The sequence below is a fragment of the Acanthochromis polyacanthus genome, chromosome 6, assembly GCF_021347895.1.
Source record: "Acanthochromis polyacanthus isolate Apoly-LR-REF ecotype Palm Island chromosome 6, KAUST_Apoly_ChrSc, whole genome shotgun sequence".
Taxonomy (NCBI): domain Eukaryota; kingdom Metazoa; phylum Chordata; class Actinopteri; family Pomacentridae; genus Acanthochromis; species Acanthochromis polyacanthus.
In genome coordinates, this window is record NC_067118.1 from 41,338,391 (window position 1) to 41,356,319 (window position 17,929).

A 17,929-nucleotide genomic window follows, 5' to 3' on the forward strand; every position below is an offset into this window, starting at 1 on the left:
TACAGCCACAGAACGGCAGCTGAAACCACATCGTCATCATTTGATTATACCTCCCACACTCACTTTTTAAAATCTTACTTTTTTGTTTTTGGTGATGTCAGTGATCGTGGGAAGGTCATCCTCACATGAATATGAAACTAAGTGGGAGCCAAGTGTGCACTTTGGATGTATTTTAGCTTTTAGTTTCATCCAGTGACTTTGCAATAACAAGAGAAGTATTCAAACTTATATTCCAAGGGAACATGATCTCATTCTTTATGATCCAGACTCACCTGAACACTCGAGCCCTCAGCATGCTAGACAAAAGCTAAAGTGTTTATGTGCTCAGAATGGCATCACTTGAAGATGCAGCGAAGAGGCGGCTGTCACAGTCTCCCACTGCTTTCTTGATCTCTCTCTCTAAGAACTAGATATCTTTTTTTTCTTTTTTAGACTTCACGGTTGAGCGAGAAATCTAAGCTCTGGCTTTCTGTCACTCCTCCACACACCTGGCTAATCACACAGGCAGGATCTGATTATGTGTCACAGAAAGTTACACTCTTGTAAGGAGCTGTATTACACGCTGGTTTAGATCAGCCGTCTGACATTTTTGTTAATCTAATTGCTTTCGGTGCAACCAGACCAGGATAGTGATTCAGATAATTACATCATTACAAAGCCACGAGGAGTACAACAGTTGTCTTAGTCTCAGGGCCAAATCATTATTTATTAAATGACAGCAGAGCTACGTTTTCCCTCAGCTGTGAGCTTGATAATAAGATAAACTGTTTATTGTTGGTACAGTGAGTTGAGGAAGTTTGATGGTGGGAAAAATTGGAACCAAGTCATACAGTGTCATAAATTTTCAACGTTACAAAAAGAGAGGTCAAAATGTGCCTGCTTTCTCATGGAAGTTATATTTTGCAGTATCATTGGCACCTCTTCCCTGCTGTTATGTGTGTATATATATATCATCCTTTCTGCAAACACAAGCCCTAAATGTGACTTAGAGTGAGGAAGAAGCAGAGCTTATTCAAAAGTGATGCAAATGTTCAATCATTTTTCAGAAGCCTCATGTTTTTCTTTGTAGATTAAAAATGAGAAAGGAACTGAATTCTGATGTGGTTTACTCAAATTCAGCTCTCGGGAATTAAAATGAAGTCGACAAAAGACAGACGATCATTGCACATTAGCCCAGCTTCGTTTAATGATCATATATAATGTATGCATTGTTTTAGGTTCTGCAGACGTGCACGTACTCTGATTTTATGCTAACTAAAAGCGGCCTGTACGCCTTAAGTAGGTGTAGCAGATATCCACACTTGCAGGGAGATGATTGGTGAGCCCACTGTGTCTTTGTCAGATAATATTCCTGCTGGCCTGCGAGGAAATGAGGAAAGAACAGAGAGAAGCTGGAAGCAAAGAGAGGAAATGATGCTCTTATCTCAAATCCTTAATAGATCATCCCAAACATGATTTACACAGCGAGCGTCAAGTAAAGGTTTATGGAAGGCTTCGCTCTCCTTCAAGGTGCAGCGTAGCAGGTAGCGAATGAAAGGAGCCACGGCAACAAAAGGGTGATATTTTTCAGTGTTTCTACAAATCTTCTGTATTATTAGCCCCTGACATAGAGTGATTTTGACTTTAGTGAGCTGAGCTAAAGACTGAAAATATCAATATGAGGCACTTAGACCTCACTAGACTCCTCATATTCAGGGATTACAAAAGGACATTGATTCAGGGGCACGAACACTGACCGAGAAAGCATTACAGCTACCTCCTTGATAAATCCATTTGGCTAAAAAAAAAATGTGATTTTAGCTTTGCCAAGACTGAACAAATAAAAACAGCAGCCTGCCTATTCTTTCTCCTGACTAAATTCTCATCCAGTCACTGTGCTTCTTCTTCTATCTGCAATGTTTTGTGTAATTTCAGTGTGTTAAAAGCCTGAATCACAAAGGAGGGCTGCAAAGTCGAAAAACATGCCCGTTGTTTTGATTGCACTGCTAGTAGCCAGTTGAGTGTTTTATGAGTGAATGAAAACTTGCAGAGTTTAGTAATAAACCATGATTTTTGTTAATATTTTAGCTTCAACAGAACAAAAATGCATATTCACACCTGCACTCATTCTGCAACTTTTCCTGCATGCTAACGTTTCCTCTCCATCCTCACCAAGCAGTCATCATGGTTTACCTCTTTCTTGGCATTTTTATCCACCATCCCCTTCCCCTTGAGTTTCTAAATGCCGCCAAGGACCTGTCAAAGGCACGATGCAGGGAGGATAAAACATTTTTGCGATGCTACTGGTAGCAGCAGCTCAAACCTCGCAGATGTAGGCGCGTGCTGTGCATTTTTTTCATATTATTCAAAGAACTGACAGCTGCGTTCGTGGTGCCAAGTGCTTTACCGTGGGCAAGTTTGACAAAATTACATGTTTGGAAGGTGGCAAAGAGCTACGTACAGTTTTCAGAAGCAGCCCTCATGTGCTTTTTACCAATCACCTTAGGTGGGGACAGGGAGCCAGGCTGTTATTTGTAACCAAGCATGATGACTAATCTGGCCGTAATGACAGCACCGCCGCTAAAATTTGAGCTCCCAGACACATCTGTGCTCAATTACTGCAAATAATTCAACCAGTAACAGCGTCTTAATGTGTGGGTGGTGGCCTGATTGCAGGAGGAAGAAGAAGAGGAGGGAAAGGTCAGAAGGGAGCACGGCTTGAAGAGTGAAGATGTAGTTGGCTGCAATGTGAATTTCACTGCGTGCAAGCAAAGCAGAATATCAGAAGTTGCCGTATTTTTTTTAGATTGGAAAGCCGCCACTGTTCTTCTGAAAGTGGCAGTCATTAGTCTTGGAGTGTTACTTTGGAATAAAACTTTTCATGCATCTCTGTGCTGGATTGGGAGGCCGGCAGAAGTTGACTGCGCATGTTGAAGTGACAAAGTCATTTTAGCAAACAGTTTTATGGGAGCTGACCTGGAGCAATGCATTCAATATGCATTCACTGCGTGCCACTGGTGGGAACCAAAAACTATATTAGAAACCACTGAACCTCACCAGGAATCAAATCACACTCGAGTCATAAAAATGCTAATATTTATGTGAGTATGCAGCAGTCTCTCAAAGCGCCGTCTGTGTTTGTGCGCCTGCATGTGTTTAAAGCTCGTATGCTTTTGCTACAGCCGTACGTTCAGGCTTCTCCCCAGAGACAGTAGCTGTGTTGATGAATGGTAGCTCTGCAGAGTTTAAGGAGTGAGGAGTAAAAGTTCATTATGTGTGTACTGAGAGGGATTTTGTGGAGTTGATTGTTGTGGTGTGCTGCATTAATCATTCCAGTTCCTGCACACATTTAGTTTGCAACCTGCAATATGTTTCTGAGCATAAAGAAAAACTTTAACTGTTGAGAACTTGATCTATCACTAATCCATGCAATTTGTGCAGACACCGTCTTCCTCTGTCAGTGATAATCAATACACCTGGCAGCTCCAGTTGCACTTTGCAGTCTTTTTCTCATACCTGAACAAATGTAAAAGTAATCAGAGTGGGATATATTCATAAAAATGATCTTCTTATTATGTATTTTTATCTTTCTGCCATACGTCTGGTTTTCTTTCTTAACCCGGGTTGTTTCTTGCTCTTCTTCCAGATCCCTCTCCTCATGCGAGGCAGAAACCGCCGGCCACTGACCTCCCATACAAGACTGAAATCAGCAGTCTCATGGACTTCAACTCTCCTGATGCATCGTTGGACAAAGGTAAGACTCGATTCGTTCTGTAGAACCGCGGCTTGTTGTTTCTGTATGGGCAGCACCGCTTTGATAGTCAAGGTTTCGGAGGATGTTGCAGTGATATGCATCCAAGACTGTGAAAACATATGGCTATATTGCACACACACATATTTGCACCTGAAAATCTATGTTTTACTGTCCACAAGAATCTGAAATAGATCTAAAGTGCATTCACCAAGGTTACACCGAGGTTTCTTTTGGGGTGAGCAGTTGCTGTTTGCACCTTTCACTGGAGCAATGTGCATCCACTACCACTATAGCTAATGAGTGTCCCAGGCTGTTCTAGGTATGCATCGATCAGCTGCAAGAGGAAAACTGCCTTCCTAACACTGTGTAGCTCCAACTTGTGCTGCCAAAGCAGCTCGGACAGGTCAAGGCCCAGAGATCTCTGAATGTGTCCTGTAATATCGGGCAACAACATCTATCCCGTCCTGCAAGCTTTGCTGTGTGGCCTCTGTGGATCCGACTTGTTTTTCCACCGCATCCCACAGTTGCTCGATTGGAATAAATTTGAGGAAATTTGGAAGCTAAGTCAACATGCTGAACTCATTGTTATGTTTAAGTAAACTGCTAAATGTGCTGGTAAATACAACTTCATGATAAGCACTTTGCTAAAATGTTATTACACTCTTGACTTCTGGTGGGTGTTCAGTCACTTGTTTCCCTAAGAACCATCCCAAAAAGCAGCCAATAAACTTTAAAGACTATTTACGCCCACGACTCTTATCCGACTGGGTGGTCAGCCGTGTCTCACATTAGCGTCATCGGCTCTCCGGGCAAACACACTTAAAGCAGTCTGTCTGTATTCTGTTTCCATGTTCCACTGCTTTTAATGACAAAAGCTTCTTTCAAGGACTTGGAAATCTTGTAGAGAGGATCAAAGATGCTAACGATGGCACCAGAACAAAAGTGTCTCTTGAATAGTGTGTCCTCTGACGCTGCCAGCTCCAGTACGGATCTCTAATGTCACCCAGGCAGGCCTCAGGGGGCCCTTCCTCATTAGAGTGTCCTGCTTAGGTGTCTGTTTGGCTGCCAGTACTCTCTTCTCTCTTATTAGCGTCTGTCGATGCCGTGATGGTCCCAACATTGTTCACAAACAGTCCTTTACCGTATTCACACGATGGCAATTTTCCTTTGATGGCTTGCTGAGGGTGAGCAGGTCAAATGCTGACATCAAAAAGATAATGCTGTATGGCTGTGGTCCAGACTGTAACTCATATAAACATAGGTCACGCCTTTCATAATCAGCAATGGAAAGGAGAAAAGATAGTGAGTATCTGGAGGAATATCGGACCATATTTTAATTTAAAAACATATTCAATAATCCATTAGCTAGCTTTGGAGCTAACATTAGCATTTCACCACTTTCAAGGCAACATTGGGGTTTAATAGTGTTACATGATAGGAAATGAATTCAGAAATCTCAATGCACACCCTGAACACATTTATTAAACCTGAGAAGTGAAACACACTGGATGCAATGAGGCTTGTAATGTCATATTAACTGTCTTGCTGTCTTTTCACCCGACCTCAGACATGTTCTGATTAAACCAGTAGCAAGACATGCTAGGAGTTGGCTGAATGCTAATGTTGGATTTTGTCTAAAGGTAGAGGATTTTTTTTTTTGTGCAGTGTCAATACATCTGTTTAAAATCTGTCTGTACTGGTTTCCAGTCGTGGAACATAGCTAAGAACTGTGCTTAAGTACAATTTTGAGGTGCTTGTACTTTTAGCTGACTTTGGTATTTCCATTTTCTGGCCTCAGTCTCTGTTAACATTGCCTACACAGACTCAAATATTGCACTTTATACCCCACTGCATTCATCTGACTGTTGTTTTTAGTGTTGAACAGCCACAGCGTTAAAGCCACTGACAGTTTAAGTGAACAACAGTGATCATTTTATTACAAGTCAATGCTCTGCTGGGAAACTTTGGGTTCTGGTATTCATTTACATGTTACTTTCATGTCACCACCCACCTAAACATTGCTTTTCCAACAGGACAATGCACCCGGCACACCACAAAAACTGCAACAATAACAACAAAGAGCCCAAGGCGCTGACTTGGCCTCCGAATTCCCTCGATCCCAATCAGATCAAACATCTGTAGGGATTTGTTAAAACAAGCCCGATCCACAGGACGCAAATATTCGCCTTTAATATCTCCATGCCCCAACAGTACTGAGGTTTTGTATCGTATGAGGAGGGATGCCAGGCAGGTGGTTTTAATGTTGTGGCTGATCGCTGTATGATGGCTGTTTAGAAATGTTGCATTTGGAATCCAGCAGAGCAGGCATTGTACTTGATGAGTTAGTTATCTGGACCAGTTGATGCACATTTTCTAAATTACACATTTGTCTGTGCATATGTACACACTCTGCAGCATGAAGCAGCTGGTGCATTAGCTCCATAGTTGCTTCCTGGGTGCTGTGAATGTGCAGACTCAGGGAAACACACACACACAACCCCTGCAGTGGCCAAGGCCACGTATATCACTACAAGTTTCATCAGAATGAGAACAGGGAACTGAGGGGCTGTGTTATCAGCAAATTCATCTCAGTTCTGCAGTAAGAGAGAGACAGGGAAGGAGAGGGGAAACAAACGTAAGCAGCCGGCACTGGATCATTACGGAGACAGGTGCTGCTTCTGCACATTAAGTGTGGCAATGATGTCACTAGCCGGGCGAGGCTTGGCGTCTGCACAACTTTAAGTAGGAAGGTCAGCGCAAGAAGTCAAACAGGGCTTTCAGACGAAATAGGCTTAGGAGTGCGAGACCGGGAGGCAGGAACAGGAGGGAGAGAGAGCTGAAGAGCACCGGGAGGATGAGGACAAGGTGAAAGATTGTATCAGGGCACGTTGTTGCCTGCATATGTATTCTGATTAATGAGAGAAAAATCATGCAGAGGAGAGGCGAGGGGAGAGACAGAAACGAACAAAAGGACAGTAAAGTTGGTGAGAGTGTGGAGATGTATGTGTGGGTGAATGTGCAGAGTGGTCTCTGCTGAGAACCTCAGATTTTTCTCATGTGCTGACACTTTCCAAAACACCTGCCCCCATCAAAGACCTCTTATAGCCACAGAGAGAGTGGCAGCTAAATTGCCTTTAGCAACAATATCCAGGCCTCTGTGCTATAATTTGCACACATCAGAAATAGCTGCTCAGAAATGCTTGGAAAGGATTGGTATAGTTAGACTTGCTTTATACTTGAATGCAGGAACTGGGCACACCAGTATTGTTATATTAGATATGTCGTGGTTACAAGGTCATGGCCACTTTGTGATAAAAAGAAAACCTGCAGAGTTTTGGCATTATACTGCCAGACTGCTCATATGACAAAAGAAAGAAAAAGCAAGCGTGACACATTAGACATAATCATTCTAGACATATACGGAGCGTTGCTGTGGATCCACAGAAATGCGATCTTATGAAATCTCGTAAAATATGCTGCAACATCCATAGACGAAGGACTGGTCTGTGTGCGTTTGAGTCTTCTGGTTTTCCCATTTAATGCTATTGAGAGGTTGAAACTTGCACAGGGAGCAGGGAAGAGATCCGATTGTCTCCAGTCTTTGTTACGTTCTGACTGCTTCATTAAGTGCTGAAAAGTGGAACTCAAAGGTCACGAAGTCACAAAGTTACATTTCAATGGCTCTAGATTATAATTGTCTGCGCTGAAAGGCTTTATTTAAGTAGTCTTCAAAGGAACCATTATTTGTTTCTAAAAATTGCATGTGGGAGTGTGACAGTGTGAGTGCTCTGGAACAAACCAACAAATTAAGAAAGAAATCAGAGAGACTCGAACTTCCTTCTTCTGAGCCTTGTGCACATGCTGCTGCTGTTTCCTTCTTTGCTTTTAATCCCACAGATTCCATTCAGAAGCAGGTTACACCACTGAAGTTTATCTTCATAAATTAGCCTTTAAAGTTGTTACATTAAACACATTATTGTCTAAATTTAGATCTTCAGATGTGCTGTTCCACTGATTCAGTTTTTTAAACAAGGTTTTTTTGTATACTCTAGACTTTTAATCCCAGAAATCCAGGTATGAAACTATGTACACATCCATAAAACACTCACTCCGTGTTTTCATTCAGCTTGTAGTACCTTTATTGTCATTGCAGCCTTATTCATCTGGTGCACTGCAGGCTGAAATTAGACATTTTCCAGGTGCAACACAGAATTACATGAGAATATACAGATTTGTACAAGACTACGTAAAGGTGCATCATGCAAACACACTACAGGACGATGCAAAATTTACTGAAGCAGGACAACAGCAAAGGACAAAACAGCACCGAGCGTTTAATTACTGTAACGGCTGATAAGCTTTGTGCTCGCTGCATGCCTGAGTGTGTCTGATGTATAGCAGCACACATACAGTAGCTATTTATTTAGCTAATAAAGCAGATGCGGCAAATTCATTAACCGCTGCGTAACAGCTTAGCAAGACATCGGTGTCCTTAATACCTTTTTAGGTTTCCAATTTATTGACTTAAAAGGCCTAGTGTGTGGGATTTAGGTGGGATCTGTCTGCAGAAATGAAATATAGTATTGATAATTTTGTTTACATTAGTGTATAATCACCGAAGAGTATATAGATCATTGTGTAAACGACGAACAAAGCAACCACTGGCTTTAGAGAGGACCCTTAGTGCTCTGATGTTAAAGTGGCAGCCAGCTCACCACTAGATGTCACTAACTTCTACACACTAATCTACCAACTTCAGTGGTGACAAGCACCTTTAAAACTAAAACTGTGCTGCAAATATGGAGGAAAAGAGCAACAGCAAGAGGCAGTATGCGTGTTTTTTCCCCCCTTTTTAATCTACTTATCTTGTTTACAATCTGAAGTTCTGGTCACAAGCTGAAAGTGACCAAAAAATAGCACCTCTGAGCAGAAATAAACTTGAGGTCACCTGAAGAATACTTTAATGCTGGCTAAGCAATGCCCTGATTAAATGCATGTTTTGCAGTCCATCCATCATCTCTATCTGCTTCATCCTCAGCTCTACCCCAGCTCACACTGGGACCAACATCCAGCCCAGCATGTGGAAGTTACTTCCCCATGTTTGGCCTTTTTCTGGTATTTTTCTGTCTATGTCTTTAGCAGTCTTCCACCTGCAGCTCGTTAGATTCTGGATTTCCACCTACATGCAGGATTGTGCCAAGGTGATATCAGAGGTGTGTTTTCTATTTGGGTCATTCCGTATCAAATCAACCAATTTTAAGAAAACTTCCCACCTGGCCCTCTCAGATTTTGCTAAGTTTTTACATACATTTAGTACATTATATATGATGGGGAAAATCCAAAATTTGAATGCTTTATTGTCATTAGTTTCAAAGTTATGGCCATTTGAAGTAGGTAGGGGATACCCTATTATTGCAGCCAAAATTAAGACTTGAAATGTTCGACCATTTTCAGACTTCTATAACTTCTGAACAACAAAAGATAGAGATCTGAAATTTTCAGAATCATTTCACAGTGACCTATAGTCCTCAGAAATGTGAAAATATTTACTTTATATTTATAATTGCAAGTTACAGAGAATGACAAAGTTGCGATTTTATCCATCACGAACTTCTAAACTGCTACATTTGGCCACCCATTACACAAAAACTAATCATCATATCCATTAGAGATTTTATGTGGTATAATTTGGCTATCTAAGGATTGGATCTGTATAAAATGAAAGTGCTATGGTATGTAATGCATGAAATATGAACAGCTAAAAATCAAAAATATCTGTCCGACCTTCGGATTCAAAGGTCAGTATCAGCATGTGGGATAGGTGGTATCAAAAAATAAAAGACATCATGTGAAATTACAGAAATTTCCCTAAATTTTGACCCCAAGCACAACTTGCTTCTATAAACCCTTCTATGTTTAATGTTCAAACTAAATATATTTAGTTTTTGATATTTTTAGCTGTTCATATTTCATGCATTTCATACCATAGCACTTTCATTTTACACATACAAAATCTGAGAGGGTCAGGTGGGGACCACTGGTTGAAATGATATGGAATGACCCATTTCTGAACTCCGCCTTGGATTCGTGCTTGACACGCAGCGAACAGCCAACTGGTACAACCGTCCACCAGTCGTAATACCTTCTCTCTGCCATTCAAATGGCCGTTAAAATGGCCCGCTGGCCGCTAATCTAGGCTGGCGTCCGGCAGCTTCGCGAATTGGCAGCACAGGTGATGGTGGCGGCCGAGGTTGGCATGTTTGGAAGAGTGGCACCTGGTAGCTGGTTGTTCCTTTTCAATGAGTACTAATGGATGTTGGAAGGAGGGAGAACAAAAGTAAATACCATCACTGACAACGAAGAGAAAGACTGGATGGAACCGGTGTGGTTGAGCAAATACAAGATGTGCAGGATGAGAAGTCGTTGAAGAAAATAAGTAGAAGAGCAAGTAGTTTAGAGGAGATGGAGTCAATCACGGCAAATACCTTCTAGACTTACAGTGGATCAGCGATATAAGGTTTCATACCTTCAGGTCTCGTTTGGAACAAAAGCTTAAAGTTGACATTTTGACTCTGACCTATCCCCCCATCTATGTGATCTGCCTGAGGTAAAAAAAAAAAAGAGCAATGAGGTGGGGTGTGTGACAAGATAATGGGAGAGGAAATGACTTTCCATTGAGGTTCACAAAAAATGTGGGAACTTCTTTGTTACAATCCCAGCAGCTACTGTTGCATGAAGAAACAGACAAAAAAATCAACCTTTAGTCAAATGCAGTAAAGGTCATGGGAGTTGATGGCAACTGCAGAGCTGATAAATAAATTCTGTGAGTCTTTTGGTGCAGCTGACTGCAAATGAAGCTAATTAATATCTTCAATGCAAGCGGAGGCTATAAAAAGATATAAAAGTCCTTCCAGCTTGCAGTTTCTGTTTGAAATGTCATTTTAAAAATGACGTTTAAGGGGAACTGTGTGGAAGTCGAGACAAAATCTGCAAGACCAAGAAAACTTTCAGATGAAACTGCACGTCTGCAGCAGACAGAGCAGCAAAGTAAAAGCCCCAAATGACTGTAAAGGAGTTGCAAGGAAGCTTTAGCTGACACAGGAGTGCTGGTGGTGCGCCGTTTCACAGCTGATGAGCCTTCAAAACTCAGAGATGTGTGACTCAAACTAGACTAACCTATTTGTATTACATATTGTCTAGAGGTGGGAGAAGCGCTGAAATCTCTGTCTTACTTTAGCGGAAACCACAAAGATATTTTCGTCTGTGTATGCTTGAACAAACAAGAGTAATTCAGTTTAAATGTACGTTTATCAATACTGTTTAAGACGCACTTGGATTTGAAATGATACAGCTATGAAAGAGAGTTCATGTAGTTTGTCAAAGAAATGTTTGTAAAATAAATGTAGTGCAGTAAAAAGAACAAATAGTTTGAAGTTTGCCTAAAATCTGTATTCAGGTAAAGTATCTGTAAGTCTTTAATTAAAATTGCTTTCCCTCACTGATCTTTTCACCCATGCAACACACTCATACCAAAAGCTGGGTTTCCATTACAGTTTTTCGCAAAATAAAAGCGATATTTCTAAAATTTCGACAAAGTATATTTGCGCTTTGAACGTGTTTCCATTGAAGGTTGTTCTGGGCAGAAGCATCGTAACTCTTGTAAAATATCATCCCACGAGATTTCACTGCAGGAAGATGGACGCCCAAAACCTGTTTCTATCTCCTTCTAACACTCTGCATTCCTCTGCTGTTTGCTGTCTAGTATGGCAGTGATGTTTTTGTCAAGAATAATGGCAAGAAAAGTCTCGGTCTCCTCTTCTGTCCACACGTGCCGCGCCATGTTTACTCCAAGAGAAGTGGTCATGTGACCAGGTACGTCACGTCCGGTGACATATAATTGCGGAAAAAGTGTTTCCATTGCGCTTTTGCGATATTTTTCAATACCGAAACGTCTGAAAAACCACCTCATGAGAGCGTAAAAACTTTTTAGCGATATTTTAGTCCTTTTTCGAAATTCAGGTGTTTCCATTACCAGTGTTTTATTGCGCTGTTCACATTTTGCACATATCTAAGGGTAATGGAAATGCAGCTAATGTCGCCTCTTTGTTTTGCTAACACACTGCCCTTAGTGTTCTAAAAGGCCCAATGCAGGGCGACCTGACTGTTTGCAGTGCAAACCACTCGGGGCTAAAACGTCCTCAGCAGCTCGGTTCACCTTCTAAGAGGCCGGATCTCTGCTGCATGTCATCCCTGAGCTCCTGTTTCTCACATTTCTTGTCTTTTTCCATTATGCCGTCTGACTGAAGGCAAAAAGACAGAAAAGAAGAACCCAACAGTGAATCATAAAGAGCAAAAAAAAAAAAAAAAGCATTTTTGATTCTGACATCAGAAGGAAAACACCTGCTTTGGCCTCACTAATTGGGTGGTGGGTTTGTACAGAGCAGATGAAAAGTCCAAGCAGCATCAGTTCTGTGTGATACTTTTTTTGTGAAAAGTTGCGATGACTCATGCTGCAGTTACACGCTACTCTTCCACGACACCGTGGTTCTTTTGAAGCGTAGGTGATAATAAATTGCTGCTCGGACCATTCTTGCCTTTTCATCCTGTCTTTTTCACAGTTCAGTGCTGTTTTTTCTCCGTTAGTTCACACTTTCTGACTTGTGGGCTGATCTTTCGTACGGGGTTGTTTCAAGGTTTTTGCAGTGCAAGCGGCACTGTTGAGAAGAATCATGGGAGCGGGAAAAGAGGAAAGTGGGGATTTATGAGAAGAGGGTGTCCATTAACATGTGCACTGATGGCACTGAAGACAGGAATGAAAAGATGAAGGATATTTTGGTCTCATAAAGTCGCCACAGTGGGGAAAAGTTCAAATCCATGCACTTATGGGTGTATTAACATACACACACGAGTTTAATTATTTCTACTTTTCTCACAAAAAACAATGAAAGGTTGACAGGCTGTGGGAGGTGGTGCTCGCTGTCCTCTGAGGTATTGTGTAGTTGGCTGCAGAGAGAAAGAGATAGGCTGCCTCCATCGATTTTCACTTAAAGGATACTTCTCTCAGCTCATCACCTGCAGGCATCCAGGATTTAGAAACACGCAGAAAGAGAAACGGCAACATCAGTAATTCCACTTAAATCGCGGTTTGCAGCAAAATATTTTCTCATCATCGTGCAGTCAGAGGAATGTGTGTCGCAGACGGCTAATGTTCTGTTGTTCACTGGTCCCTGTAGTGTGAGATGATGCAGTCTGAATGTAGTGTAAATAGCCAGCGCATGCCAAGTACATTCTTTTAATTATGAAACCCGACAGACCCGCTGATTAGCTCTTCATCTTCATAAGTGTCTGAGCCTGAGCAGCAGTTGGAGCACTTCCTAGGAACCTGACACTCTAGCTCGCATGTCCCAACAGGTCTGGAGCGTGAGCGGTCTAATTAAAACGTTGCATCCTGCAAGCATGAACTCCTTTTATATGGTCAAATCGAAGCGGTTAAATTACCAGGTCATTGTGGGTTTCGGGAAGTGCTCTGATAGTCCGGGTGATGTGCTAAATTTGAAGTGAAATCACTGTTTGGGTCCTAGAAGTGGAGCCATCACAAAAACACATAATGCTGACTATGGCTGTTTTACTTTCCACCATTACAGAATTATCTGTTTTCCATCATATCTCCTGAGCCAAACATGGTAACTCAGAAAAATGACATCTACCCCCATGTTCTGATGGTCAGGAATCGCAATGATAACATTTACAACACAACAAATTGTTCCGGGGAATAGTTAATGGTGATTTTAGAGTCAAGACAACTAAATCGCAGTAGTTAAGAACCAAGACTAGACTTCATAATGTCATGTCTACTGCATTCATTTTAAAAGATGTATCTCTCTGTTCATTAACTCTGACAATAGAGTGACTATAAAGTGTAGATCAATATTCAATATGACCCTTAAAGCTTAAAAAAAAAGCTGTGCCAAGTCGGTGACCTCCAGTATCTCAATATTAAGGATCAATACTCATTTAAACTACTTCAAACTACTTCACTACTCCACTCTGCACCCCCTTGTGTCCCCAGCAATTCACCTGGTAAGTTTGAAGTAGATCAGACAAAGAGCTGTCAAGAAAACCTAAGAACAGACACACGCACACACACACACACTCACACAGAATATTTGAATGATTAATGAGAGGTGTCAAACATAAAGACCGACTTCCAAAAAATTATTTTAGCGATACGTTTGATTGCTGTCATTGAACTTATTCATCACCGTCTCCTTCACAGCTTCCTCCACACTGACACAGGTCTTGAAGGAGGCTGGGTGTTTTTTTTTTTTTTGTATTTGCTGCCACAACTTGAGAGTTCATGGATAGACTCGCTTTTCTTTCATAGAATTTACCACAGTGGCCTCCAATTGCTGGTAAACAAAGTGTTGGGAAGGCGACATTTCCACAAAGTTCGTGTTCGGCAATTTAAAAAGCTTCACCCTGTTTTCATCTTCTCTCAGGAAGTCTTTCAATTGATGAAAATTGTCCCCTTTCTGGTTGTACAAAGGTCAACTACCAAACGAGACAGTTAGTGTCCATTTACTGACACAATGTTCTGTTCTCTCACTCACAAGAAATATATCTGAACAGATGCTATGAATGAATGTGCAATGAACAGATGCTGCAAATACGGGATATTTTATTTATGAACACAGATGTTGTGGTTGTGGCCACTGTGCTTGTTTCAGAGCTGGACGTTGAGCAGCTCTAGGTGGCATTTGGGACTGCCAAGAAACCTGAGATCTGTACCTGCCTGTGAGATTACCGAGACTCCTGGTCCTAAAAAATCCAAGGCCTTCCTGTGCTCTGCGCCCTAACTGGCCGGGACACAGTATCTGCATTCACAACCAGGGCCAAGGATAGAAAATGGGATACCTGAAGTGCCAATCAAATGGCAAGGGAGGCCTTCAGACATTCCAGAGGAGGTCATTTCCACCAGAGCAGCTCACATATCTCCTCTAGGATCGCACTGGCAGCCATCTCGGCATCCACTTTGTCCCGAGCTGTTCACAGTAAAAGGAAGAGGAATGAAGCAAATCTGATGAGATAATGGTGGAGTGGTGCAACACCTTTGTGAGGTGAAGCACTTGAGATGGCAACAAATGTGCCATCTTTTAGCAGGCTGGGGTTGGATGCAACGAAATGATCGGAGAACATTGTGGTCAACTCTTCCCCAAGAAAGCCAGTCCATCTTTGCACTCTAAATTTGTTGACTGCACCAACCAAAAAATGTTCAAAGCAAGCAAAAATGTCTCTAAAATAAGTACACCTTTAAGACTAGGAAGGTCACATTGAATATTGTTCTTCTCTTTGCAGTCACTTTATTATCTGGGTTAATGAGTAGAAGGATTATTCTTTTAAAATCTACACAACATGTTTGCAACCAACAGGAAGTTTTGAACTCCAGCGTAGGTTATCAAATGCTATGATTTCCTCCTCACAGTGTCTTTGAATGCACCATTTACTAATCACCTGAAGAGTTAATAAAGTTGTACGTGGTATCATTTAGTTACTGACCATCAGAACATGAAGGTGGACGTCACCTTTTCTGCGCTATCATTTCTGCCTCAGGAGATGTGGTGTAAAATGTGTAATTTTGTAATGGCAGGAAATAAAATGACTTCTCTGACCGAGTGGTCCAAGTGCACCAAGTTTCATGCTTTTATGAAAAAGTGAACATTTTCCCCCATATCACCTGGGCTACGGAGTCATTTCTCAGCCACTCCACCAGACAATTTTGCCTGCGCAGTTTGTTTCCAGAAAGCATTACGACCCACAACTTCACATGATAAATTACACTATTATATATTTCCTCACATTCTGTTTCTGAACTTTGTAGCTCCAGAATGGGGAAATAGCCGAGTCATATCTCATCCCAGGAATTGTAATCTTAAGCCATTGGATACTAGGCAGAGCCACATAATGTCCTTTATAGCTACTTTAACTACAGCTTTCCTCTTCACTGGCATTAAAGGGTATTTGTTACCACTGCATGAAATGGCCTTCTGACTGTACAAGGAAAGCGAGTTCCAACGAAAACCAATGACTTGATTCCAATCACGTAGCATAATGTAACCCAGCAGCTCCTTTCCTGCTATCTGCTCAGCTTCCTTTGTGTGTTAAAATGAAGGGAAATCATCGTGTCCTCACATGCACACACGTGTAACAAGTGCCTGTTGGACTCTGTGTTTATTCTGATGCAGGTCAGCTGAGCTACAGACCCACATGGGCCCCTTTAAGCAAGCAGTATTCAATTTCCTCACTTTGTGCATTATGCATGGACACAATAGACAACAGATTACTTTCTTTAGCTGCTTTATTGTTTTGCAAAGAGCGATGCCGCGCTGAAGGATTCTCAAATGTCACTCTCTGCAGAGGAGCTGATAGACTTAAAAATATTAACAATAAGCATCTCTGACATTCATGTGATGTTAGTTTATTGTAGTGAAGCTTCATTTTAGAGTGAGTGTTACACATATTTCATATAAATACAGTATATAGATCGAAAATGTTTGGAATATGTTTGCATGTACACAATTCACACATGTAAGTGTTACGAGAGAAATTCTACTATTTCTTTATTTTCGTGTCACAAGTAGCTCAACCCTCATGGGTTTGTAAGACACCAGTGCATCCAAAACACACATTATTCTGCTGCTCAGTTCTCAGACAGATTATGCTGTCTTCTATCCCAAGCCTGAAAAGGTTCCCCTTCTAAAACATAACTCAGATTTTTCATCCAAACAAAGGAAACCAACACAAACAGAGGACATCTTGCTGAAAGTTCCCCCCTTATATCTTCATGTACAGGACAGTAAAACATAAAATGAACCTCATTCTCAAATAGATCCTTTTTTCTCTTTAAATGTGACTTAATCATCTGATAAAATGATTTCTACTTAACTTTACTGACTGTTAATATTTAGTTTGGCACATAGCTTGCTGCTTCAGCATTAATTATGACAGGAATGAAGAGGAAAATAAAAGACAATTAATCAGTCTTTGATGAGTCCTTTATACTGCTGTTTTGACATTTTTTTTATGACTCATTCTCTATATAGACGTTAATTGTGAGAATTACATTCACAGCTTGAGTCATCATTTTTGCTCGTTTGAAAAGGGTTTTTTTTTTTTTATCTTTGTCCTTGCAGACAGATGAATAAATCATAATTAATGCGGAGGCTTATCACCTTTCTTTAAATCGGGGCTTTCTCTGTTTGACTGCTTGCACAATATAATGTATTTTTACTCGCCTGCCTGCACAAACAACATGTCACAGCGAGGGTGGTCAAAATAATATAAACAAGCATGCCCAGATTGTGTGAACAAACAGCATTCACCTGTGCCTGCATTGAGGGGACGTCTGTTTGCCGACTTTTCATGCCAACCAGAGTAATGAAAAAGATGCAAATAACATAATATGCAGGAGGTTTTTTACAGAGACTGCTTATCTGATGAAATGTAAACACATGCAGTTTATTACAATTTAAAGGGGCCTTGTATTTTAATCCACCAAATGGCTACAATATCCTGTGATCTGGGTTCTAAATCCGTGCATTATTGCGCTGCTCAGGCTCCTACTTTTAAACCCCTTCAGTTTGTGCAGCAGAGGTTGCTGAAAAATGTGGAGTGCCAGCCTTGAAAAGAAACTGCAAAGAAGAAATACCAAAATATACGTGAGTGTTTCCCGCAGCAGTGGTCATTTTAATGGTGCTAAAGGCTTCCATGATGTGCTGTTTTAAAGGCATTAGCTTACTCATGCTTCGGCCCCTCAGGCCAGTCAACAGCTGGCAGACCTGTTGCTGTGCAGCCTGCCGGTATGAGACGACGCACAAATCAACACCCACCTGCCTGTAAGCCCACACCTCCACGCCTCCTTCCCTCATGTGTGTGCCTAGATGTTTGAGTAATGTGGGAAAATCCTAGTGACGGGCCTCACCGAGCTCCTCCTCCTCCTCACCTAGTAAACTATGTAAGCTGAGGGGGAGGGGCCGGGTGTACTGTATCCCTGAACTGGTGGGAGTTTCCTTGGACAGGTACACTCACGGAGAGGACAGACAGCCTGTGGATGTGCTTCCTGGTGTCAGCTCAGCCTGATTTTAGTGGTGGAAAAAGCTACAGATGGTGGCGTCTGAGTAAGAGCCGCTGGAGAAACGA

The 17,929-nt window shown here is 41.5% G+C and overlaps 1 protein-coding gene across 1 annotated transcript in view; it reads left to right on the plus strand.

The window, feature by feature from the left end:
- LOC110967435 (kazrin-like) overlaps positions 1–17,929 on the plus strand; it is a 242,689-nt gene that overhangs the window by 168,259 nt on the left and 56,501 nt on the right. The window contains exon 5 of the mRNA XM_051949271.1: positions 3,626–3,733. Coding sequence (XP_051805231.1) covers positions 3,626–3,733 — 108 coding nt within the window. The remainder of the gene's footprint in view (positions 1–3,625; positions 3,734–17,929) is intronic.